Source organism: Stegastes partitus, unplaced genomic scaffold (assembly GCF_000690725.1).
Source record: "Stegastes partitus isolate 25-593 unplaced genomic scaffold, Stegastes_partitus-1.0.2 Scaffold304, whole genome shotgun sequence".
Taxonomy (NCBI): domain Eukaryota; kingdom Metazoa; phylum Chordata; class Actinopteri; family Pomacentridae; genus Stegastes; species Stegastes partitus.
Genome location: NW_007578035.1, coordinates 483255 through 508226, shown reverse-complemented (window position 1 = coordinate 508226; position 24972 = coordinate 483255). Strand labels below are relative to the sequence as shown.

Below are 24972 nucleotides of genomic sequence, written 5' to 3'. Positions count from 1 at the left end.
CAGAAGTGTGTTCATACTTTACATCCTTCAAACACGGTTCAGGGAGCTTTGACTCGCTGTGATCTTGAATTCAGAGCTCAAACTGAATATCAGCGGAAAGCGGCATCATTCATTCTATTCAAATCTGATCAAAGAACAATATTATGCTCGACACACAGAAGAATCGACGGATGCTTGAAAAACTTAAATAAATGGAGAGGAGGGAAAAAAAAAAGTTGCTGAGAGAAGGATGGAAGGAAAGGAAGCAGATACACAGATAATACAGTTCATACCCTCCCCCTAGTGGACACAGAGAGGAGACAGAATAGGAAAATTCTCCAGGAGTCAAGAGAGCGAGCGTCGGGATAAAGAGAAGGGAGAACAGAAAGGTTTAAAAAGGGGAGAAATGAAAGCCTGAGCAACAACAATCATAAGATCAGCTTCTCTTCATTTCTCTGCCTCATTTCCTGCCCTCCTACTGTCATCCTATCAGTGTGTCTCTCGCCTCCTGGCTGGATTCTGGCTGTGCTCACTCCTTCTCTCTCTCGGATGAAAACATACAAACAGAGAGGTCCTGGTGGTAAAAATGCAACACCTTCCCACTCTTCCTCCTTTTATTTTACCCGCTCTCTTCATTCAGCTGATTGGAGGTATTTTTTTCCCTACTTCTTTCCATTTCGCCGTTTCTCTTTAGCTCGCTCTCTCTCTCCTCTCTCTCTTCCCTACAAAAATATGTCCTTTAGCAAGGTGAGCTGAATATTAACTTTAGAGGATTTCTTGAATTGGGTTATAAAATCTGCTAATAAAGTGGGGTATTTTCGCACAGATTGCCAGCACAATTACAGCGCGACATCACCAAGGCCAAAGAGCGTCTATCAATCAACAGCTGGAAACACACCTCCAGCATTTTCCTCAACTCATCAGTCACTAGAAGTTCTTTAATTTAAAAGTCTGGTCTCAAATTACTGTAGGAGCCTTTTTTAAATTAAATTCATTCATAAAACTAAATATTTTTTCCACTAAAAAACAAAAAAACTCTCCAAACTTTGTTCAAAATCGTTTCAATTCAAACATAATACCAGTTTCTTTTCATATTCTAGGTAATTAGATTTCATTGAAAGCCATCTTCAGAATTGCAGAGAAACTAAATATATATAATCTAATTATATATAAAAAAAAACCCTGCTGGGATACAGAAGTCCAGACTTTTTCGGGGCTCTTGGTTGTCAGTGATTGAACTATTACACATGAAACAGCAGCTACAAAACAATACATTCTGTCAGGAGAACAAGTTAATCAGTACAACAAGTTATTACCAATAAAAGCTGTTCAGATTTTAGATCTACTAACTTTACAGCTGCATGTGGGGTGGTGACTTTTTGCAGTCCCAAGGTTGGCATTTGTCAATCAGTTGTGCTGCCCAAAAAAAGGACCAGGAGGGTCCACACCTGCACCTGAAATGTTCATCCCAGATCTATGCAGCTACAGTGAACCCTCGCTATAACGCGCTTCACCTTTCATGGCTTCGCTTTTTTATGCTTTTCTTTTTACAGTGTATGAACGCGCATTGTGTTCTGCGTCCTGATTGGCTGTAGGCCAATGTCAATCAATCTTCTCCGCCCCTCATCTCTGTCCAGTGCAGAATGCGTTGGGATTGGCAAATTTACATGTTTGCAAATTTTCTCCACGACAAAACCCACAATGAAACGTTCTGCACCGACAAAGGCAGCTGCGGACGTGCCAAAAAGGCAGAGGAAGATGCTAACTATCGCTTTAAACTTCTGGACATGCTAAAGGAAGGTAGAAGAAGTAGAAAAAGACGCTACAGCAGAGCGGAGTCAGCATGAAGAGGCACAGTCAGAGGAACTGTGAAATACGCACAATGTGTCCAACCTCGTAGGTTGATTATTAAAATGATTATTTTACAGTATTTCTAAAAACTATCATAGTTATTTGTAAGGAAACGTTTCTATTTTAATTTCTTCAACAAATGCTTGGGCCTGAAAACAGGTTTCGATCATTGGTTTCGTTCTATAGTGCGGGAACGTAACCCCTGTGATAAACGAGGGTTCACTGTACATGAAAGCAGAACCCCATGTTCTCAAACATGAGTAGGCTTGTTCCTGGTAAATGTTTTGAGTGATTGCTATCAATGTACTCCTTCAAAATAAAGCTCTCCATTTATCTTATCAAGGAAAAGGACAACTAATCTATTAGAACAATAAATTGTCCAGCACACGTATGAACAGATTGCTTTGGAATGCAAAAAGTTAACTGCACTGAGATTAGTCTTCTCCTCACATCAGATAATTAGTGTGGAGTATCTTTGAGCTGAAGAACACCAATCAGTCACAAAATCCAATAACTCTGTCCCACAGCTGTAAATCTGAGTATGAAAGCATTTGGGTCAGTCTGAGCAGACAACTAAAAAAAAAAACCTCTATTCACATGGATCATCTGTCGCTCGCACCTAATAACAAACTGGACAGGTTTTTATGGCTGGAAGACAATTAAAAGCTCTCTTGGTGGAAACTGAAAATTGCTTCTACTCCCTATGGAGCCGATAAGGGCTCAGAGCAGAGGAGTTACCTCCATTACTGTGACCTGCAACTCACCTCCAGACCCTCCTGTCCTCCCGACACTTTATACATTGGGATGAAGAGCGTGGTTTATACCTGTACTTTTGGGATCAAGATTTCTAGACATTCTGTCATCTTGTAAGACCAACATTGGACAATTGTGAACACAAGAAGGTTAAACATGCAGGCATTTCTTTCTCCACCTCATCTACTCTTCAAAACAGGGAGACTTTTGTCAGACGCACATGCTTCAAAACTCTTGTCTTTCTCATTTGTTGAATCTATATGCTGGTATTGTTACTTATTCTAGAACCTTTTCTAACAAGATTACAGAATGCATGGTAAAAGTAGGGCTGCAAGGTGGGGCAGTGGTTGGCATCGTTGCCTCGCAGCAAGAAGGTCACCGGTTCGCATCCCGGGATCTTTCTGCGTGGAGTGTGCATGTTCTCCCCGTGTAGCGTGGGTTCTCTCTGGCTTCCTCCCACACAGTCCAAACACATGTTGAGGTTCATTGGTGATTCTAAATTGTCTGTAGGTGTGAATGTGAGTGTTCTTGGTTGTCTGTCTCTAAGTGTAGCCCTGTGATAGACTGGTGACCTGTCCAGGGTGTCCCCTGCCTTCACCCTGAATCAGCTGGGATAGACTCCAGCCCCCCGTTACCCTAGTGAGGATTAAGCGGTGTATAGACAATGGATGGATGGATGTTAAAATTACTTCCTGATGTTTAATCCCATTGTAATCACCTGGGCATTAGAACTCCAGATCTTTATTCCTTGTAGTTGTTCAATAACCAGATAGAAATGGCATAGAAATGAACTCAGAGTCAATTTTAAAGTTATTTTTGGTGTCTGAGCTTCTCATGGGCAGAGAGGGAGGCTCGGACCTCAACACAACCCCCGGAGATGAACACATCTGCGACTGGTTAGATACTGATCTGAATTCCTCTTTAAAAGTTTCCCTGCAAAGATTGCCACTTATAAAAATGCAGCTTTCGCTCTCCTTGGATACCGGTTTCTCATTTCCAATGTGATTTTTTAAACGTATCACTACTTTTACCAGCTGCTTCCACATCTTCACCGGCAAATTTTATTCCTGCATTCAGTTACGCTTTTGGTTGTGCCGTTTATGTGTTATTATTTATTGGTAGCAGTAAATATAAAGTCACTGCCGTTGTTTTTGTGTAGCTCGCTCTCAGTTATGTATCTGATTGTGTTTCTACCTCGAGTTGATTCCCTCTTTAATTTGTGCATTACACTCCTGACTGATCATCAATTTCCCCACGTTAGTCAGCTATTAACTGTAAAATAAGAAACCAAAGAATTCAACTAGCCTCTATAGTACAACAACATAATGGAATTCAGATGTGGCCTTCGTTTTTGGTATGTCACGATTTTCAGTGGGAAAAAAAAAGAAAATTCTGGGGGCACAACTTTTGTACGCGTGTTTTTACTGCATTTTCTGGTGTTTACGCTTTTCTCTCCCACGTTGAATTCCCACCGTGAAGTCAGATTTTCCCCACACAATAGGTGCTCATTGTGTTTGGATTAGGAGCGTGCGCGCGGTGGCGTGCGAGGCGTCTGAATCCATGAGCGTCTCTGCGTGTTTATGTGTGCGTCAGTTCAATATTTTCTAATGTTATTTATCTGCTGTGATTTCAGTGTCTAGCCAAAACAGCCTCTAGCCATTTGTAATAGTCTTTATCCACAGTGGAACATTTGGCTCTTTCACAAAATCTGATATTAGCAGCCGTCTATCTTTGCAACCCACACGTACGGAAACACACCAGAGCCGAGCTGCACATGCACGCAGACACACACACACACAAACACACACTGGCACTTAAATTCACAAAAGGAACAGATGTGTGGCAATATGGCGAGACTGCTGAATATTTACTGCTTGTTGTTTTTTTTGTTTTTTTTGCTTTCACAAATTCCCCCTCAAGTTGTCTATAACAGTAACCAATGGCCAACAGCACTTGATAAACAAAGATAAAGAACAATCAGCAAATACAAACAATGGCTAAACAACAACAACAGTTTGCTGAGGCGATGTTGCAAAGGTCCAAAGGGAGAAAAGGAAAGAAATCTGCAATCTATTCAGCGGATCAAGCATTAAGCACTACAGCGCGTCTAATTGCAATGTTGTTGTGGAAAACATAGACGTTTCAGTCGCTATCACAAAAGCATCTTACATCTATCCTGCACAATAACATAAGTATGTACTGAATGAGTGTTTGATGACTTAGTACATGATTGTGGCCTTGATTAAATATTAAAAAAAGAAATCCAGTATGTCTTAAAAGCACAAAACAGTATTTGTTTACTTGCTAGTATGTACTTTAACAGCAATCTAAACTTAAAACTTCAGATATACTCATAAAGCATCCAGGTACTGCTCTTTATAAGTCCATTTTCCACTCTGATCACTATTGGGGGAACATTTCCACTGAACGCAATCCAGGCAGCAATTATGTTTCTCTCAAAATGTATTTTAGCAAAACAAACTCTCTCTCTCGCTCATCTTAATGTCGGAAGTTGTGGGTTTCCCCTAACAGCTAAAAACGTCTACAACTTCTCTTTTGACTTCAGCATTGTGTGCCTTTATGCTTTCCTTCTTTTTACTCGCAAAGCAAAACTGAACTATGTCGCACCTTTGTGGTGTCGTGTTTTGATCCATTTGCAGAAGTTATTCTTCGTTGTAAGGCAGAGTTTTAGTGCTTAGTGCTTTCTGTGTGCTTTGTCTCGAACCAACCTCCCTGCAAAATGTCTGCCGCATTAATGACGGTTAAAAAAATAGATAAAAAATGCACCCCATGCAGACACAAGCTGCCAATTACATTTTAACTTAGCTGGACTGGTTACACTGGTTTACACCAATTTTAGTGTCAAAGTTTTTGAGCTGATTTTTGACAGTTGTGCTGAATCCAAATGTTACATTGGTTTTGCTCAATGAGGTCAACATTTTGATTTGATGGAACATGCAATTTACCTTTACAAACGTTTACACGCATCAACTTTTGGATCATTTAGCTTATGGAAAGGATTAGAAAATGAATTTTTTTCCCTCTAAAATCTGATTTCATAAGAGAAATACTAAAATAAATCAATCGCTAATGTCAAAAAATGTAATCGATTTAGTGGTAAAATCAATTTTTTGGCATAAAAACCTGAGCTGATACAGAAAAGCAGATGTCATTTTTGGATGCAGCGTTGCAAAATCAGTTAAAAAATCCTAGACACCTTCAAAAATATACCTTTTTGTAACCCAGTGTTATATGAACTTGTACCTCAAGTATGTATGTGACTGCTGTATAATGTAGGAAAACATATGTTGTGCTTCTGGTGATTCTAAATGGGTTGACTGTTTGCGTGCATGGTTGTCCGTTTCTATGCGTTGGCCCTGTGATGGTCTGGTGATCTGTAAAGGGCACATCCTGCCTCTTGCCCACTGCTAGCTGGGAAAGGCTTCAACTCAGTGTCAGCTCAAACCGGGCACCAGTCTTCGATGATGAAGGACTGCTGAAGAAGTCATTAAAAACATACAGTTGTGAAAGCTCAACAGAGAACAACTCTTAGCCCAAAAATGAGGACCGCTCAGAATTCACAATCGATACTGCGCTTTGTTTTACCTCCAGCAATACACCTACCAAGTGTAGAGTACATTGGATGAGCGGTTGTTGAGAAAAGTGATGGACAGACACACACATGCTGAGACTTCTTCGTTCCCTCCAGACACAAAGTTCTACTCTGTTTGTGGTCAGGAAGCTAAATGAAGAAAACCCACACAGGCTCCCATCACAGTATCTTAGTGATTTGAGCAGCTGTAGATGATTATGACACCTGTCTTCTTAGTACGAAGAAGCAAACAGCAGCTCATCCAACCATGTTGGTGTTTCCAGTAAGCTGGTGTTTGCTTCAGTCTGCAGTAGCTGGTGTGTTTCCCAAGTGTGAAAGGCAACCCAACTCATATGTGAAGGTGCTCTGAAGAGAAAAAGATGAAAACTGCGACTATGGACTTTAAACCAGCTCCAGTGCTAACCAATGGATGGCGACTCATCTACAGTTGATGGTGCTAATTAGCCACAATCAAGAAATTTGATCAGTTCATCCCCAGCGGTAACATCATAATCACATCATTTCCTCGAAAATGTAGGACACCTATTTCCAATGTTGTGATCTGGGAAGAACTACTACTTTTTTTTACAAAATGACAACGTACCAAACACAAAAACACACACAGAAATCCAGATACATTATGGATCGTTCCCATAACCGTGCTCGCTTGTTATTCGGCTTGCCTTCCCTCTCTCTCTTTGTTCTCAATGATTTCCCTGTGCCTCTAATCAATAAGAGACGAAACAGAGCAGGGCAGGGCTGATTGTCCTTGTTGTACCGAGGAAAAGCAACGTGTTAGACGTATCTAAAATCCAATCACGGGACAGCAAATTCTAAGTGCATGTGCTTTTTTAGAGGAGTTCAAATGGGTTTTCGGTTCACCTGATTGGTGACAACTTCAGGCTTATACAAAAAAAAAGTGCTCAACAAGTTAGTTAAAAAAAAACAACTCTAAATCAACCGACAATAGGCCTCAGAGCGGGTACAAAAAATACCCATCAAAAGCTGCAGCATGAAGATTTTGATGTACAATCTGCATCCTAGTAGCAGGAGACAAATAATGCAGTTTAAATTCTTCTAAAGAAAGCTTTATTTGTGATGAAAGTGTGGAAAGAACAGAGAAAATACAAAAGACACAGGATGTAAGTATGAAAACAAAGCCCAAAGTTTGAGTTTATTTCTTTCTTTTTTTTGCCTCTGTCAAACTTTAAATGGATCCTTATATCAAATTGACCTTACTCACAAAAACAAAACTAAACAGGAAAAAGAAAGAAAAAAAAAAACATATAATGAAAGTGAGCTGCTATTCTTTAAAGAAAACTGTAATGCGAAGGGAAGCGTTTCCCAAGGGCACAGTTCAAAGAGAATGTGGCTCATTCTAAATTTTAATGATTTCCAATTACTTTGACACACACTCAAACTTTTTCATAAAAAAGAAAAAAAAAAAAAAAAAAAAAAAACGCTGGAGGCGGGCTTACGCTCTTATTTTTTTTTTCAAGTTAATTAGGCGGTGTACTTTGCCATCCCACACCATGCTCCTCCATCTGGCTGCTCACAGGAAAACCTGGTTAAATCAACTCTGCTCGAAGACTCCTTCAAAATTTGCGTGGGAAGTGGGCCCGATTCAACTCGAGCTGTTGTTTCTACGAGGCATTTGAAGATTGTAACCTCAATTAAAGGAGAAACATGGAGTGTACTTCTCTAATGTGAAGGTTCACAACAATGCGGCTTATTTGTCAAACCTCTGACTTGAGGCCATTTAAGTATTCAAGATAATGAACGTGCCGAGAATCACATAATTACTATGCGTCTTGTCATTCATCCATTTTTAGCCTGGACGCTCTATAAAAAACATCTTCATAAAAACAAGAAAATTAAGTAATTAAAGATATATTGTGACCTCTAGATCAACTTTAGTTGTTAAGAAACTTATTTGGTTCTGTGTGAACCGCTGGATGTGTGGGTGAGGGAAGAGTGGAAAATCGAGGCCACAGGGTGAATTATTTCTTCAGTCCCATACTTCAAGGACTCGTAAAAATTTACAGTCAGTAATTGGGTTAAATTGGAAGTACCCCAAAGACCCGGGGCCATTAAGTCTTATTAGTACTTTTGTCATTTAGGGCTCCACTACAAATAGGAGCTTTTGGTCACAATATATAGCAGGGTAGGATGGAGATAATGGAAAAAAGTGACTGAAATTAAGACCCAATAAGAAAACAGTTCCATCTAAATGCTGGAATCTACATAGAGGGTGCCCTTAGTTTTGTTAAATGTAGTAAATCTCACTCCCAGTGTTCAGGATCCAGAGCCTTGGCTAGCACTCTTGCTCTTTAATCAGGTGCTATTTTACACCTGGGACACCAGGTGAATGAATTAACAGCAATCGCCTGCCCACTAGAAAAAAAAAGAGAAAGAAGACAAGCCGTATACACAAGGGCCGGGATTGAAGACTACTGGATTAGACAATGAGAAGGTCAGGACAAGGAAATGAAGACAGACCAATTGCCTCCCCCCAAAGCTACTTGTAGGGGTCGACCTCACCGTGGGATCTGGTTTAATTTGGCTGGAGAGATAGATGCAAGGACAGAGAGCGAGAACAAATCCTTCGTGGACAAACACTGATCTCCCTATGTGGGGCTTTTTGAGCACAGAAGCAGCAAAAACACAAAATAAATACACATTCTCATTACAAGTAACCCCCCCTGAGGGAGTTTTTGTTGAAAGGATGAAGGGTTAAACACCCATCTTATAAATATAACTCCCATTGCTGTGCAAGGTGGGTTCGTGCTTTACTTGCTTTTTCCAATTGGGAACAGACGAGTGAGTAAAGCACCTCACACGGCTGAGATTTTTCCCCGGCAGGTATAGGGGGTGATGTAGTGCCTCTCAATGGGGGAATTATCAATCCTCAATACTTATTAGTACTTATGGATTACAACAAAAGATATTAACAAAAAACTGTTCTTCTAAAGTCAATCCATTGATGAACTACTCTGCACCCGATTTTCATATTTACCAGCTTTTACGAGGAAACCGTGTGTGACCTTTTCTATATAATTTAATCCAGTACTTGCAGTAACTTGCAGCCCAAGTCCACATTTTAAACTGATACCTATCCTTTCCAAATAATCCATTCTGAATAAAATCCTTTCCCATGCCCTGAGTGTGATAGGGCTCCTCTGCAGTCCTCTTTAACTTCCTCGGATGGAAGGATAGATAGATGCATCAAAATGGAGCGATGGATTGGGAGAAGGGGGCACACAGCACAAATCCTTTTCCGATGCCCTTGTCTGTGTTAGGGGCTGACTCCCCTCGGGGAGCTTCCTCATGACCCCAGGACTTGGATAGAGGAGAGCAAGGCACAGGAGGAGGGATAAGAAGATGAAAGAGTGGAGGGAAACAAGGAGATATCGACTGCAGCAGCTTGTTTCTTTCTGCTGTGGAGCCAACCAGATGATGTTGGAGACCTGGAGTAACCTGATGTGTGCTCGCATCAGCATCGGTGATGTTGCTGAGTAAGGCTCCTCAAACTTTTTTTTTTTTTTGGGGGTGAGTTAATCATTGGTTGATTTTGAGTGGCGCTCTTCCTTGCAGTTGTTTTTTGAAGCGCTGCACCTCTGACATTGGTTCCGTGTTCATGGGTTTGTTTTAGGCATTGTAATTTAGTTGTTTTTGTCAATGCAGAAAACAAATACGAGGCGCAAACTAACTTCATCCGCAGTATATCTAAAGAAAAACTGCCCATAGTGCTTGATGGACAAGTGAGCAGTGGAAAATGAAGTGTCAAAACACCAGAGCTTAGCACCAAAGAAGGGAAAGAAAAAAAACGAGAACCTTAGGGATTAGCACATAGATACAACTAAAATAGGATTTACATTAAAAAGGTATCAAGGCTGTCTGGATGCCTGTCTGTCAACTAGCGTTCCAGTCACTCATCTGCCTGTTTTGCCATCCTTAGTTTTTTTTTATAGGTTGATTGAAGTTCATATCTCTTTACTGCAGTCTCTGCCTGCACCTTTGGCAGCTTGCTGTCACTGTTTATTGAGTGATTTCAGGACTCTCGTCACCTCCTCCCCGCCCCACATTTTTCAATATATTTTTTAACACCCTCTCCTTGTCTAAACATACCTTGGATTCATTTCAATGTGACACTCTGTGAAGAGTAAACAACAGAAATCAGATTTCTTTTTCTTTCATTTTTTTTCCTATAAGGAGTTTTCTCTGCGGCTATAAACATAAAGAAAAGTCAAAAGTTGGAGCCGCAGTTCTCACCGTATGCACAGCCACTGACACCAATCAGAGGTCTACAAGCACCTCATGGATAACAGGCAAAATGTTTGAAGGTCTGTTTATGGTTTGATTTGTCTTTGATTTCATTTAAATGCATCAGTTGTTTTATAAAAAGAAAAGTTTTGGATCTTGAGTGATGGTTTGGTTTGATTATGGTCTTGCTCAGACCAACAGAAGCGCTGCAGAGCAAATACAGGTCCTCATTCACAGTGGGCACAGTGGAGGTTTTTTTAGGCCAATCCTGTCTCAAATGTCAACAAAGTACTATACAGGGTTCATCACTGTGATGTTTCTGGGTTGAATTTTGTTCTTTTTCTGAAGTCCTGAAGCAACATGTTTTTGCGTTGATTCTCTAAACGGCTACTACTGATTTAAATGTAAAATAATCCAGTGATACTGTATGAGCATCATTAATGTTGTTATTCCGCAGCGGTTCTACCCCGTACAGGGCTACTGGTCCAGCTCTCCATTACTAGGGCTAAGTTCTAACTGCCTACAGGCCCTTGACCTAATAGGATTCTATGGAACTGATTAAGCTGGTGTCGAGGAAACTCGCCTAGCTTCTAACTGCCTTAATCCAGACGCCTACCCCGCATCTTCTGATAGGTGACCCCACTAAGTAGCCTCAATAGTTGAATCACCCACCAGACACGCCTGTTAGTGGCAGCTTTCCTCTTAAGGGAACGAGCACTTGGTAAGTTGCTAGGATTGATTTAGAGGTTTGGCATCACTAACCCAAGGATTATGTTCAAATACTCTATTTCACTCTTGACTTAGAATAACCATTAAGAACCCTTAAAAGATGTTATGCACACAATAATCTAACTTTTTACCACCACCGGATACTTGGTGTGTCTCTAAGTGTCTCAATGTTAGAATATTCATGATGTGTGAGCTATATTTTCTGCATCATAACTGTAAAGCAGCATTTTGAAAAACAACTGTTAAAAAAAACATTAAAACAGGACTACAGGAAGAACAGTAGTTGAGTCTGTGTTGAATCCAATAACTGTTGACACGGATAGTCTCCACAAAATGACGATCCTATACAACTAAACAGCACTCTCAATTGCGTGTGTATGTTCATTTTGAAATAATTGCATTTTCTCATTGCTGACATCGTATGGAAGAGTTTGAAAGAGCTGCAAAGTTCCCACTAGGGGGTAGAAGTCAGGAGTCAGACCTTCACCATTACTTCACCAACTCGATTTCATTGTTTGTGTTCAGCTTTCACTCACTTGCTGGTTTGGTTTCGGCACCAAAACTACAGGATTAGGTTAAAGAAAATACCATGCTACACTCAGAACGATTACTCAGAGTTAGAGGCTTGGTTAGGGACCATAATTACTTGGTTAGGGTTACAAAAAATATCACGGTTTGGTCTAAAACACAACCCTTTTACGACATGTTTAAAGCTTCCCCTTCATTTGTTTTTTTGGTTACCAGGGTGACGTATCCCGTCATCCATCCATCCATTATCTATACACCGCTTAATCCTCACTAGGGTCGCGGGGGGGCTGGAGTCTATCCCAGCCGACTTAGGGTGAAGGCAGAGGACACCCTGGACAGGTCACCAGTCTATCACAGGGCTACACTTAGAGACAGACAACCAAGCACACTCACATTCACACCTACGGACAATTTAGAATCACCAATTAACCTCAACATGTTTTTGGACTGTGTGGGAGGAAGCCGGAGAACCCGGAGAGAACCCACGCTGCACGGGGAGAACATGCAAACTCCACGCAGAAAGATTCCGGTGCCCCCACCGGGACGCGAACCGGCGGCCTTCTTGCTGCGAGGCAACCCTGCAGCCCTCCATTATCTATACACAACTTAAAACAAGATGGCCCCGGTGAGTGCGACAGCCATCGTACCTGCTCCGGCACCATCTTACCGGCCAAACAGATCTACAGACGACGCCATAAATCACCTGCTACACACAGCCCTGGTCCACCTGGACACTGGGAAGGGGAATTATGTGCGAATGCTGTTCGTGGACTTCGGTTCAGCGTTCAATACCATAATCCCCTCCAGACTGGTGACTAAGCTGCAGGACCTCGGACTCACCTCCTCCCTGTGCAGGTGGGTCTACAGCTTTTTGACCAGCAGACCACTGGTGGTTCTAGTGGGATATTACCTGTCCCCCTAACGCACCCTGAACATCGGTGCCCCCCAGGGCTGTGTGCGGAGCCCTCTGCTGGACACTAATGACTGCCTGTCCACATCAGACACGAACACCATCATTAAGTTTGCTGAGGACACAGCAGTGGTGGGTCTGATCTCCAACAACAACAACAAGGAGGACTATTTAATGGAGATCACCCACTTTCTATAACTATTGTTTAACAGTAACGCTTCGGTTGTGCTAAATCTGTAGGAAATTTAATGGAATTGAAATAATACCTGTTGATGCCTGTTTTTGATTGGTTACATCACTCAAACCTGTATTAGACTAAAAATGACAACCTATCTTCACAGACACCAGCCTTCTACTTTCTTAATTCGTCCAGTAAACACGGTCATCCTTGTTCTCTTACGGGAACTTTTCTCATCTCTCTAAGGTTGCGTACGCATTGTTGTGATTTTTTTTGCAGTTAAAGTGCTGACTCAGCTACATGTTGGGCTGATAATGAAAAGCAGTTTTTGGTTATCACAGCGACTCGGCGCCTCTATCAGTAAACTGTACCAGCTACAACTCTTAAACATTTAGAAAAAGTCCCGCAACACACAGCCAGTGTGCTTCCCATCAGAGGAACATTCACCACCAACTTTTCTACAGCTACTTCCTCCGTTTTCAGTCCGTTTGTTGTCGTTGTCAGCTGTGTACAAATTGTCAATCCTCACTTCCTTTTTTTTTTCCCATGTTATTTAGTCAGTCACTGTCATGAATGCTTTTTATAAGATGTTGAACTGAGCAGCTTAAAAAGATTGCCAGGCACAGCACTTTTTCTAAAGCGACTCCTTTCTGTCTGCCTCGCGGCCGCTCCCCGCACACTTTAAAGTGGAAAAGCAGTTTGTAAAAAAAAAAAAAAAAAAGTAGAAGAGTGTGAACATGGCTTACAGTGGTGATCACACCAGAGGCTTTGAAAACGCACAGCATAGCTTTCCTGGAGTGTTCTCTGGCAGGCAGGCAGGCAGTCAGGCAGTCAGGCTGCTGAGCGTTTTGTTTCTGTACTACTAGCACAACCCAGTTCTAACTCTTGTGCGTTCAAGTCTCTTTAGCTTCAGTCATAACTGCGATAGAGACTCCTGAAACATTTTTGGAAAGCACAGATAGAAATCTGTGGTCACCCCGACTGGCATATTGCACGACTTCAAGCCTGCCTGCAGTTGCTTTCACACAGTCACACGGAGGGAATGCAAACACGCCACAGGCTTCCACATTTGTATTTGTTGCAGTTTGTGCTCGTCGGGTTTATTTGTTTTAATGAGAATGTCGGGGGTTGAACGGGAGCTTCAGAGTAGCGCTCGATCCTTTAATTTGTCAAGTGCTTGCTCACACGTTCAACGTGCCATCAAGTCCGTGTTCTCCCAAATATAACTTGATGCTGAGTGTCTCATCCAATCTTCCATCTACTCTTGTTCTCCGTGGATTCAGCTGCGCTATCAATTCTGACCCCAGCGAGCGCCGAAGCCAAGCTCCTCGCCGATCATGTGCATCAGTAAAATGCACATTTTGCAGAGTTCATAACTGCAGATACCGTATATATTTACTGTTGAACTGTACTTCATCACGTATATCCTTCGACGTTTCCCTCTTCCCCATCCCACTGTTAAACTGTAAGATAGATCATTAGCTTTAAATGGACTTCAATCCGCTCATTACATGTCCCATTTACCTTCACTGCATAACGCTCTACTTTTCATAACGAGACTGGAAAAAAAAAGTGGAGGGGGGAGTCGGAAAGAAGGAACGCACACGTGGGGAAGATCTAGGCGGAATGGGAACACGGGATGGAAAAGTGTGAATAAGGGAGTTAGTCAACAAGAGAGATGTAGAAAGCAGAGAGATGAAGACGGAGATAGGATGAGAAGTCGAACGTTAGGTTGTTCCAAAAGGATTCAACTCTTGGATGGAAAACAGTGAATTAGGAACCTGAGCTTCCTTTTTTTTTTTTTGCCGTCATAGCATCTGTACTCATATTGAATAAAACCTCAATTACAAAACATCATTATGATGGTTATGCTTAAGTCTGCAGGTCAGTGTGAGTCTGTGGGCACTTTATTCATGTCACCTAATGTATCTTCATGTGTTGCACCAACAATGCTGCGTGCCGGGTGTCACTTCATGAATGTCACATATATTTGTGTGGGTGTGTGCATTTACCGTTGAATAGTTTCATTTTCTAATAGATTTTTTTTTGCATGTTTATGAGGTTGCGTCGTGTGCACACGCTTCGGTGGCTGCGTGTATTATTTGTATTCAGGGTTGATATATTGTTAAGTTGTGACAATGTTGTTTGCGGTGACACCGACGATGTCAAGGTCAATTCGAGCGACGCGGATGCATCAGGCGCTTTTCTTTTTTTTTTTTTTTAACAGCAATAATTTGCTTTAATTTGTTTTCTGTCACTCCGCGAGCCTGCTAATGATGTGAAATCTGTTCGACCTGATGAAAAATAAAAGAGACCAAATGTTGAGATTCGCTGTCTTGAATTTATAACACCGGTAAGTGCAGTGTTTATTTTCCTCTGTCTTCACCTTAGGCCTTCACCACAGGTTTCATTGCCTTACTTATCTGCGCTGACCCGTTCGTTGACCCAATGTTCTCGCTCGTCCTCCTTCTCTCTGTGTCTTGTCATCCCCAGCTAACCGCACACCTCTCTCCATCACATCTCGGTTTGCTTCAACTAATCTTACTCTTTTTAGTTCTCCCACTCCTTCGAAGGCCTCCTCCTCCTGCTCCTCTCATCTCCTTTGATCCTTCAGCACGTACAGGGTCCTATTTCCTCGACGAGAAATATCGCTTTATGCTCAACCAGTCTTTTGTCTCTCGCTGTCCAAGCCATCTCATCCCTCTGTGTGAAGTCATTTAAATATCACACTGTTTCTGAACCTATATTTTCTGTCTGCCACCTTTTTTTTCTCCCCCCATCTGTCTTTTCTTCTTCAAGGAGTATTGTTTGGAATTACGCAACGTGGGCAGAGACAGAATATTGGAAAAAGGCTGAGAATGAAGAACTCGGATTTGGCAATCTGAAGATCAGAGTCTACCCTTTGCCTGAACATTTGAGTGGATCCCCTCTGACTCGAGGTTGAGCGTGCTACGTATAAAAATGTGGAAGATTTCGGTTGATCAAACTGAAAGAATGGCACAAATGGAAGCAGACAGTCTTAGTTTAGTACAAACAAGAACTTTTGGAGCTAAATTTCAACTTTAGGAGCTTAATTACAATCAAGTGAAAAGAATATTATAGTCAACTCAGACTCTGTTAGGATTAATTGACTTTAAAAAAAAAAAAAAGAGGAATCCATTGATTGTGCTACTCGAGTCACAAAACTGGAAATGTTAAATTTCTAAATTTATTATGATGTCATGTCATGTGGCACCATCAACCTGCCCAAACATTGTCAAATTCATTGCTTCTTTTTCAAAACACACAAATTACGCGACTGTTTTGGATCATGGCTCATGCTTTTAACACCTTCATATATTTGACTCGTCTCAAAATCAAGGAACCGTGACTAAACATTCATATTCTGCTGTATCTACTGCTGTGATTTAATCTGTTCTTCTATACACTACCTTCCATCTCTTCTTCCTGAACTCTTTCCCTCCTCTTCCGCCCTCTCCTCCTTTCCGTCTGACTGCCCTCTTCATCGCCACAACCCCCAGCCCTGCTTCCTCCTCTATTTGTCCTGTTTAGTGTCTAATCTCCATGTCTTTCCTTTCCACTTTCTCTGTCCAGTCAGTTACATCTCTTCATCTATCTCTTCTCCTTTCTCTCGCACAGGCCTTCTATTCATCTTGGTTCCCATCTATGCCTTCTCACTTCTTTAACTCGCGTCATTTCTCTCTGCCTCCGTCTCTTTTCCCCCCTTCCCTTCCCTCCCCTTTCTGTTTGTGTGTTTTCCTCTCTGGCCAAAATCCGCTTCAACTTGATCCTCTTAGCCCATATGAAGCTAAGAGGTTGGTAATGAAAAAGCTTCATATGCACCCGGAAGACACTCAAAACACACTTCAGGAGGAAGACACACGTTTAGCTGGTGCAACCCAACATAATGCAACGACAAGAGGCCCAGCACACTGAGCTGCTGATACTGGGAGCAGATCAGACTGAGATAAGCAAGCCTGTGATGTGTAAGTGGCCATGGCAAAATTGTCAGATCATAGCGTTGTCCACGGAATGAAAATGTACCTTTTTACTCGCCAAGGTTTCTGTGCCTGGAGCAACTTATTTTTATCCCCAGAGGACACGATCGTTATCTCACGTAGACATCTGTGACTACACTGAATCCACTGTTTTATAATAACATGGATCACACACACACACACACACACACATGTGCACTGGAAAACATAACAAAACATTTTAATACATTTTTGTGTGTGTAAAAGATTTGCAGCTGTGTTGTTTTTTTTAAATATATTTTTTTTTTTGCTGGAGAAACGAGCTGACATTAAAGCACAGTGCCTTTATTTCATTCCAACTGACACCCCCTTTCATGACAGAATATCACTGTCAGCACAGAGCAAGGTGGGCTAATTCTCTAAATGGAAGAAAAATACCTAATGAAGGATATGAAATTGGCCCCTTTATCCAACAATTTAAACACAGTTCATCTACCCTGCGCTACATGCGTTCGCTGCGTGTTTTCGGTGGAAGGCTCCACTTGGTAATTGCCTGACCCTCGTGCACTGTAGCCCGGAGGTCCTTTTGTTGCCTCTATCAGGCCTGTCAGACTGCCAATCACCAGTCTGTCTGCAGTGAGCCGATTACGAGCGGCGAACATGAACTCAGCAGCTTAAAGTTTTCACATTTTTCACTTCGGCGTGGTGTTACTGTCTTACCAACTATTTACAACAGACACATAAATAATCTACAAAAACGAAATAATTAACAACAAGGGAAACTCGTCAACCAACATGTCAGACGTCTTATCTGACACACCCACACAATTCACAGAAAATGACTGAGCGCACTTACTTTAGGTCCTGGAAGGGTTCTGCCCTTACATGTGAAGTCTCTACAGAATGGCTGAACACAACCCCTTCATTCCCTGTAGAGATGAAGAGGAGCGGATCAGAGGAAAAAAAAACAGAAATCACAGAAATCTTTAGTGTTGAACACAGCACAACCTTGCATCATTCTGTTCCCCGGTGCCGCGGCAGGCACTTAAACTGTACGACACGGTGCTCAGATCTTCTGCGTGTCGTAGAAAGTATGTTCAAATACAACAACATTTCCAGTAAAAGCTCGGTATCAAAGAAAGGAGTAGTTTGAAAATGTGAAGGATCGGGGAGGGGGGTGTAAGTGGTGTATTTAACTGTAGCTTTGGAGAGTTTGTGTTGTGTTCTGCACTGTATAGTCAGCGTAGACTCCATGTTTCAAAGATGTGATGGAGGCATAACGGTTCCCCCAAAACTTAACAAAGTCATCTGAAGCAGTTAATCATACAACAACCTTTATTTTTATGGTAATAAAAATGTCACCTTCATCGCACTACTTCCTCCCCTCCCTGAAAAAATATTTTCCTAATGCAGAACGGTTGCATGCAGTATGAACAAAATTGATGAAAGAAAAGGTTGGCTCTGATTTAATGCGGTGTTTAACCCCCCATGTCCAGCAGCCACCTCTGCAGCTGTGAACAGATGCTTGGTCGTGACTCTTGCTGAGACTGTAGAAGGCATGTTGAAAGCTCAGCAACTGCTCCGACTTTATTACTGCATTAGCACCTATATGTGCAGGCCCAACAGATAGCAGGGAGGTCCTGTGAGGAGCATAAGAACCCCACATCTCCAGAAAAAACCTCCAAAGCGCATAAACTTTAAGGCTACTGTTGCATTTCTCTGTTAAATCCCATTTCTAGGATTTATGTCAATGACAAATAAACACTGCACAAAAAAAATTGTGTGGTTGTGCAGCTTCCAACAGAAGAGAAAGTCTAAAGCCTCCAAGAAACTCAGGGTGGGCCTTGTTGTATGTTGCTTTTGTTTGATTGCAATGGTGTTTATCACCTTGTCACCCAAAGGCCATGTTTGTCCCAGCTTCTGACTGTGTTGCTTTTAGGTTCATTGCCACTCTGTGTTTACAACTGTTGTACATTCTCCCGAGCATTCTGCTGTGCACATGAAATGTTTATGAGCTTGTCGTAGACTTTTGGGCGGCACCTGTCCTTGTACACAAAAGCCACATAGTGTTTTCAAAGCAGAGCCAGTACATTTGAACTAGCATCAATTCCCACTGGGTGTTTTTTTTTTTTTCAGTTTCACACATGAAAATCTAGCATAAGCCTGCTCATATCACACCGAACTAGCTGCTGTGCTTCTACCTTGCAGCGTCTAATTCAGGGGTGGGCAATCCTGGTCCTCGAGGGCCACAATCCTGCATGTTTTTAGATGTTGATTCAAACGATCAGCTCATCATCAAGCTCTGCAGAAGCCTGATAATGATCCCGATCATTTGAATCAGGTGTGTTGGAAGAGGGAAACATGCAGGATTGTGGCCCTCGAGGACCAGGATTGCCCACCCCTGGACTCTAATTCATTACCTATGCCCTCCCTGCTACTGCAGAGGGCAGCAATGTGTGGAAATGTTTCTCAGCTTAAATTTTAAAAACATACATCAATCCACAAAGGTAAATGATAAACAGTGGCATGGCGTGGCTCCAGCAGACCTCAGCGCACGAGCCCAAACGGATGTGTGCGAATTTGCATTCTGGTCCGCCGCTCACACTCTCTTCTCTCACCTCCATCAAACAGTAAATGACAGCAACAATCACCTCTAGACCTCCACCTCTTCACCCCGCCCTCCATCCTGCGCGACCTCATTCCTTCAGAGTGCCTCTAATGGACAAATCTCCCAAATTACCCAGGCCAGCATGTGTGTGCTTAGGTGTGTGTATTTTGTGTTTTTAACCTTGAGAGTTGAGTTTGTCGGTTTGCATGAATGCATATTTTTGTACATTTCTGCAAAATCAAATAATGGAACATATTCGAGCAGAGACCCAGACGTACGGACACATCGGCTCGCCCCTCTTAGCATCCTCTTGATTTTCTCGCTTCCTCTTAACAAATGAGAAAAAAAAAGATATTCTACTGCAAGGGCATCTTTTCCCTCTCAGTTGTTTTTTTTTTAGTTCTTTTGTTTCATTTTGTTCCCTGCAATTACAGTCATCTGGCTTTGCTTAGACCTTTCATCTATCTTTCTCTCCCCCCTTATTTTACGTCTCTTTTGTCTCACTGTACTGGCTTCTTTTTTCAATTCAGGAAAAAACTACTCTGCTTGCTGACCCGTGTCTTGTTTGGCTGCACTCATCAAGAGCACTCTGTTTAACAGCTTACAGTGTGTGTAGGTATTGTATGTGTGTGTGTGTGTGTGTGTGTGTGCGTCCTCACGTAACCTTGTTACTCAACAAAAATTAGTCTGAGCCTGCTACTTGTCCTCAGCTGTATCTTTCTCTTCATAAATGCAAAAAGAATCACATCAAGTCCTCAAAAATGTGGAAAATGAGAATGTGGAAGTCTGTCAAACCTGTGACTTGCATTGATCTGTACTTTATTCATATAGCAAGTAGAAGGATTTATATTAATTTACAGGTTTACTATAAGACACTGTTTAGGTGATGTTGCATGTCTGCCCTTTAAATAGCAAAGCAACAAGTCGCGCTAATGTCGTTATTATGATTACACATCAGACATGTGGATTCAGGTTAAGAGAGCTTTTGTAGTGGTGATGTAAAAACTGTCTGAATTAATAAAAGCAAGGATCAATCCCTCCCAACACCCTGCTCCCATTCAAAAAACACAAAAAAATCTAAAGCTCTGATAGTCATTTTGTGTAAACTCTTTGTGTGAATCCCCACCTGTGACTTTGAGTTTCTCGGTACCGATGCTGATCTCCTCTTCGTCTGCAGAGAACAGAACTCTCTCTCCATCGGCGCTCCTCACCTCAAACCTCTGACACTGAGCCTCCACCGTTTCTGAACCTGAGACAGTGGGAGAGAAAGAGGGTTGTCCGGGTTAAAAATTTACAGCAAAAGAACACTCACAGCACATAAAAAGTTACCATCTGGCCAATGTTTTTTTATCCAAAGCCCCTTATCGAACCATTAGTGCATGAAGGCTTAGCTTGAATGACCACAGAGCAATCTGAACTCTGAACCAGAGCATCTCTATTTTGTCTTGCTGTGACACCGGTGCAACTTCAGTCCAGATAGCGGGAGGTGTTTGCCAGAGCGTAGACTGGCAACTCACACAATCCGCACTGTCATGATATGTAGTCAGTAGAAACGTATATATAAAACATGTGGTACAATGTCCCACTTAGTCTGGATAATAAAGACTTTTGAGAAAGCATATTAATCACTGACATGAGAAAAAGTGACTTTAAATGAATGAAAGATAGATGTTAGTTATGGAAGCACACTAGCATATTTGTATGTGATGTGCATATACCCACATCGCCCAAGTACAGATGTCAGAGGTGAAACGTTATGAACACACGTAAATACTCAGATATAACTGCCTTTTGTTTTAAGTTCAAACTGTCCGCATTCAACTCCAGAGTTATAACTTGCACCTTAAATTACATTTCCTTTTATGATTCTGCCTCGAGGAACCAACATGTTCTTTGAAGAGAAATGTAGGGTGTGACAAAGCAAATTTAGAATATGTTAAAGACAATGTTTTGGGCCACTTGACACAGTTTCTACTTTGCATAAAAATTCTCCTGAGGAAAAAAAAACGTTAAGGAAGTAAGTTTTTCGTTGGCAGGTTTCTGCAAAAATATCAGTCCGTCTGTCTGTCTGTCTGTCTGTCTGTGAAGAAGCACCTCTCACAGCTCAACGGGACAAAAATGAATGAATTATTATGACATGATATGAGCAGCATTACTGTAACTTATTAGGGGATGGAAGAAAGTAAGATGATGCTTCTACACTGCAAACACACTAATCATCCAACCAGAGCCGGCCCTCGGCATAGGCAGTATAGGCAAATGCTAAGGGCGCCCACATCCACAAGGGGGCGCCACAAACGGAGGAAGTGGCCAGAACGCACAGGCAGTATTTGATTGCAGATTGGTTTATACACGGATTTATGAAAAGAGTCTGGTGCTCAGGCAAGGTAAAGAAGGAAAGAAGAGGAAGAAAAACGGGAAAAAGACAGAGGTACGATAACGTCAGTGTGATGGAATTAATTAGTTCATGGATCGTAGTTGACATGCTAGCTTATTTTGGACAATTTATAATCAGTAAATAGCTATAGTTGACTTACACTAATATGTTACCACCACCTTAACTCAGTCAGGGATATTAAAAAAGTCAATATTAGGCCTGTTCAGGTGGTATTTTAACCTGCTGAATGTACTTTATATGGACTATATATATATATATAGATATAGAAATATATAAGGGCTGCACGATGTTGGAGAAAACTGACATTGCCATTTCTTCTAACCCTGTGAAATATGGTGACAGTGAACCTGCACTGATCTGGTTGGCAACAAACCAACCATTGAACTTTTTGAGCTCTACATCTTAAAATGGGACATTATAGCTTCATAATTAAACTAAATAACTACCAATGAGTGACAAACAGGTCATTCACAATTTTATTCAACAACTGAAACTTTTTGCAGCAAAACTTAACATCTTTCTTTTTTTATCAAAAATTCTTAAATAAGTAAGAAAGTAAGTAAGTAAGAAAGTAAGTAAGTAAGTAAGTAAATAAGTAAGTAAGTAAGTAAGTAAGTAAGTAAGTAAATAAGTAAGTAAGTAAGTAAGTAAGTAAGTAAGTAAATAAGTAAGTAAGTAAGTAAATAAGTAAATAAATAAGTAAGTAAGCAAGTAAATAAGTAAGTAAGTAAGTAAGCAAGTAAGTAAGTAAGTAAATAAGTAAATAAGTAAGTAAGTAAGTAAGTGAATAAGTAAGTAAGTAAGTGAGTAAATAAGTAAGTAAGTAAGTAAGTAAATAAATAAGTAAGTAAGTAAGTAAGTAAATAAATAAATTAAATAAGAGCATCTCTACATCAGATTCCTGAGTGGTCCACAGCCCCTTGTTTTGTAAGTAGTAGAAAATAAATAAACAAGCTATAGAACATTTTTTAAATATTCGTACAAAGCCTTATTTATATGGTATTTTTAATTTATGTCACTTGTTTCTTCAGTTTTATTTAGTGTGTTGTTTATATGTAAATAAAAGCTTGAATACATGCGTACAGTTTCTGTGTTACTGCATTATAATAAAGAGTGAAATTCACTGTGAAGCTAGGGGGCGCCACCTACAATCTTGCCCCGGGCACCAAATTGGTCCGGCCCTGCATTCAACTTAATGTTTCACGTTGTTCTCAATGACACATGATGAATACGTGACTGCAGGGAAGAAAAATGTGCAGTTTTCTGTGGAAATGAATGTCAAAAAAAATTTAAATACATTTGTTATTGAGTTATCAGTAATCTAAAGTCAACAGTGCACCACATTGTTCGTAACTGCTGCTGTTCCATATAAGTGGAAAGGCTCAGTCGATGTGTCGCTGGTAGCTTTTTAAAGAAAAGGTTAGCAGTAACACCTGCAAAAGTTTATACATCTAACAAAGCTGGCAAATTAACCAAAGTGTGCATTTCGTTTATCCTCGCTCCCTTCGGTTTCTGATTCGGACCGTGATGTGCTGCCGCTCCATCCCTCCCGAACCTATGAAGAAATCTCTCTCCCTCCCTGTCTTCCCATCTCCTCCCTTCACCGCCTGGGCTCCCAGGCTATTACAAGTGTCAATTAGAAACCCAGAGTGCCTTGTCAGTCATAATCAAACTTTATTAGCAGCTATCAATCTGGGATTAAGCTCTTTTTTCGCATCTCTCTCTCTCTCTCTCTCTCACACTGTCTTTATCCTGTCCAACTCTATCTCCTTAAGCCTCTCACTCCTCCACTGACTGTGTGAAAAAGCAATTGAGATTTGTGTTGGCAAAAGCTCACCCTACAGCACGATGTGTGTGTGTGTGTGTTACGATATATGCAAAGACTTAGCAGATACGAGGGTGCGGGGAGGGGAGGAGAGCGGGTGACAGAGTTGGGAGAGGTATGGCGAGAGAGGAATCAAAGAACGAAAAAAAAAAAAAGAGGGTTTAAGTTTGAGAAGCAGAGATGAAGAGAAAATGAAGCTGGTTTAAATTGGAGATGTGCTGTGCTGGTTGCTGTCTCAGGCATCCAGCTAGTTCTCTTTGGCTGCTCAGCTCTTGTCCTATAATACAGCTTGAAGTGCAGATTTCCAACACGGGCGCAGGTCAGCATATTTCCAAAAGATTTGTGTTTCATTCACCAAAAAAAAAAAAAAAAAAAAAAGTCTCTCCTTCTCTTCTCAGCAGGGGAGTATCAAAGATTCTAAAGCTGCAGGAGATGGGCAACGACAGCGAGAACTTTGCGAAAACTTAGTCCGACGGAAAAGTGCTCATGAGCCCGACAATGTTTTAAACATCCTGTTAAAGGGAAGTTACACGAGTCGAGACAATCTGCAGATTTATAATTTAAGATACAGACAGGAGGAAACTGCTAATGCCAAATGTCAGACTTTCTTCTAAATCGGTAAAATGAACCCTAAAGATTTGGTATTTTATTGTATTTGACATTGTGTGCACATAAAGGGAAGTTGAGGGAACGTGAGGGGAGTTCAGGGGAGCTGTGCATGAGAATCCTTGGTTGAGTCCAGACCATGGTGGTGGTGGTGGTGAAGAGCTGAATAAGTGATGGATGAGATGTGATGCAGGACTTCTGATGACCACAGAAGGACCCGCTGACTTGAACCGAAGCGACGCTTACTGAAATGACAACTGACAGCAGCAGGGAACGGAGCGGTGTTTGACAGCAGGTTTGCAGAGGTTGCAGCCAAATCTGATTGGTTTAAGTGAAAGAGTAAATACCCTCTGTCAGCTGGCTGAGCTGGCAGCGGGAAAAAAAACAAAACAAAATATAAGAGACTGTAAATAAACTGAGTAAGCACGGAGATACTATTCCTTATTGAACTTTGGCTAAGATGCGTTACAAAAGGTAGAGAAGACTATCTTATAATTATCTAGTCTTTAGCTATGACATACGATGACATTATAACTGTCTTCTCTGTCGGGGCTGTGATAAGTGGTGTCCATTGCGTTAATGGTAAACTGAAGTAAATCTGGGAGGGAGAGAGAACTGAACACAACAGCTCTAAACGCTGCCGTGACAACACGAGACAAAGTGGCCAAAGGTTTTTCATTTCAAACGGTCGCGTGGAGAAGCGGCAGACCGTCAGGGCGGAGTGATCGGTAGGAATCCCCCGCTGAGCAGTTAATGCAAATGAACAGCGGTGTGG

At 41.5% G+C, this 24972-nt stretch overlaps 1 protein-coding gene across 1 annotated transcript in view; it reads right to left on the bottom strand.

The window, feature by feature from the left end:
* Positions 1–24972, bottom strand: part of LOC103358336 (zeta-sarcoglycan) — a 169547-nt gene that overhangs the window by 36744 nt on the left and 107831 nt on the right. The window contains exons 4-5 of the mRNA XM_008283262.1: positions 20495–20617; positions 17617–17689 (exon numbers count right to left, since the gene is read on the bottom strand). Coding sequence (XP_008281484.1) covers positions 17617–17689; positions 20495–20617 — 196 coding nt within the window. The remainder of the gene's footprint in view (positions 1–17616; positions 17690–20494; positions 20618–24972) is intronic.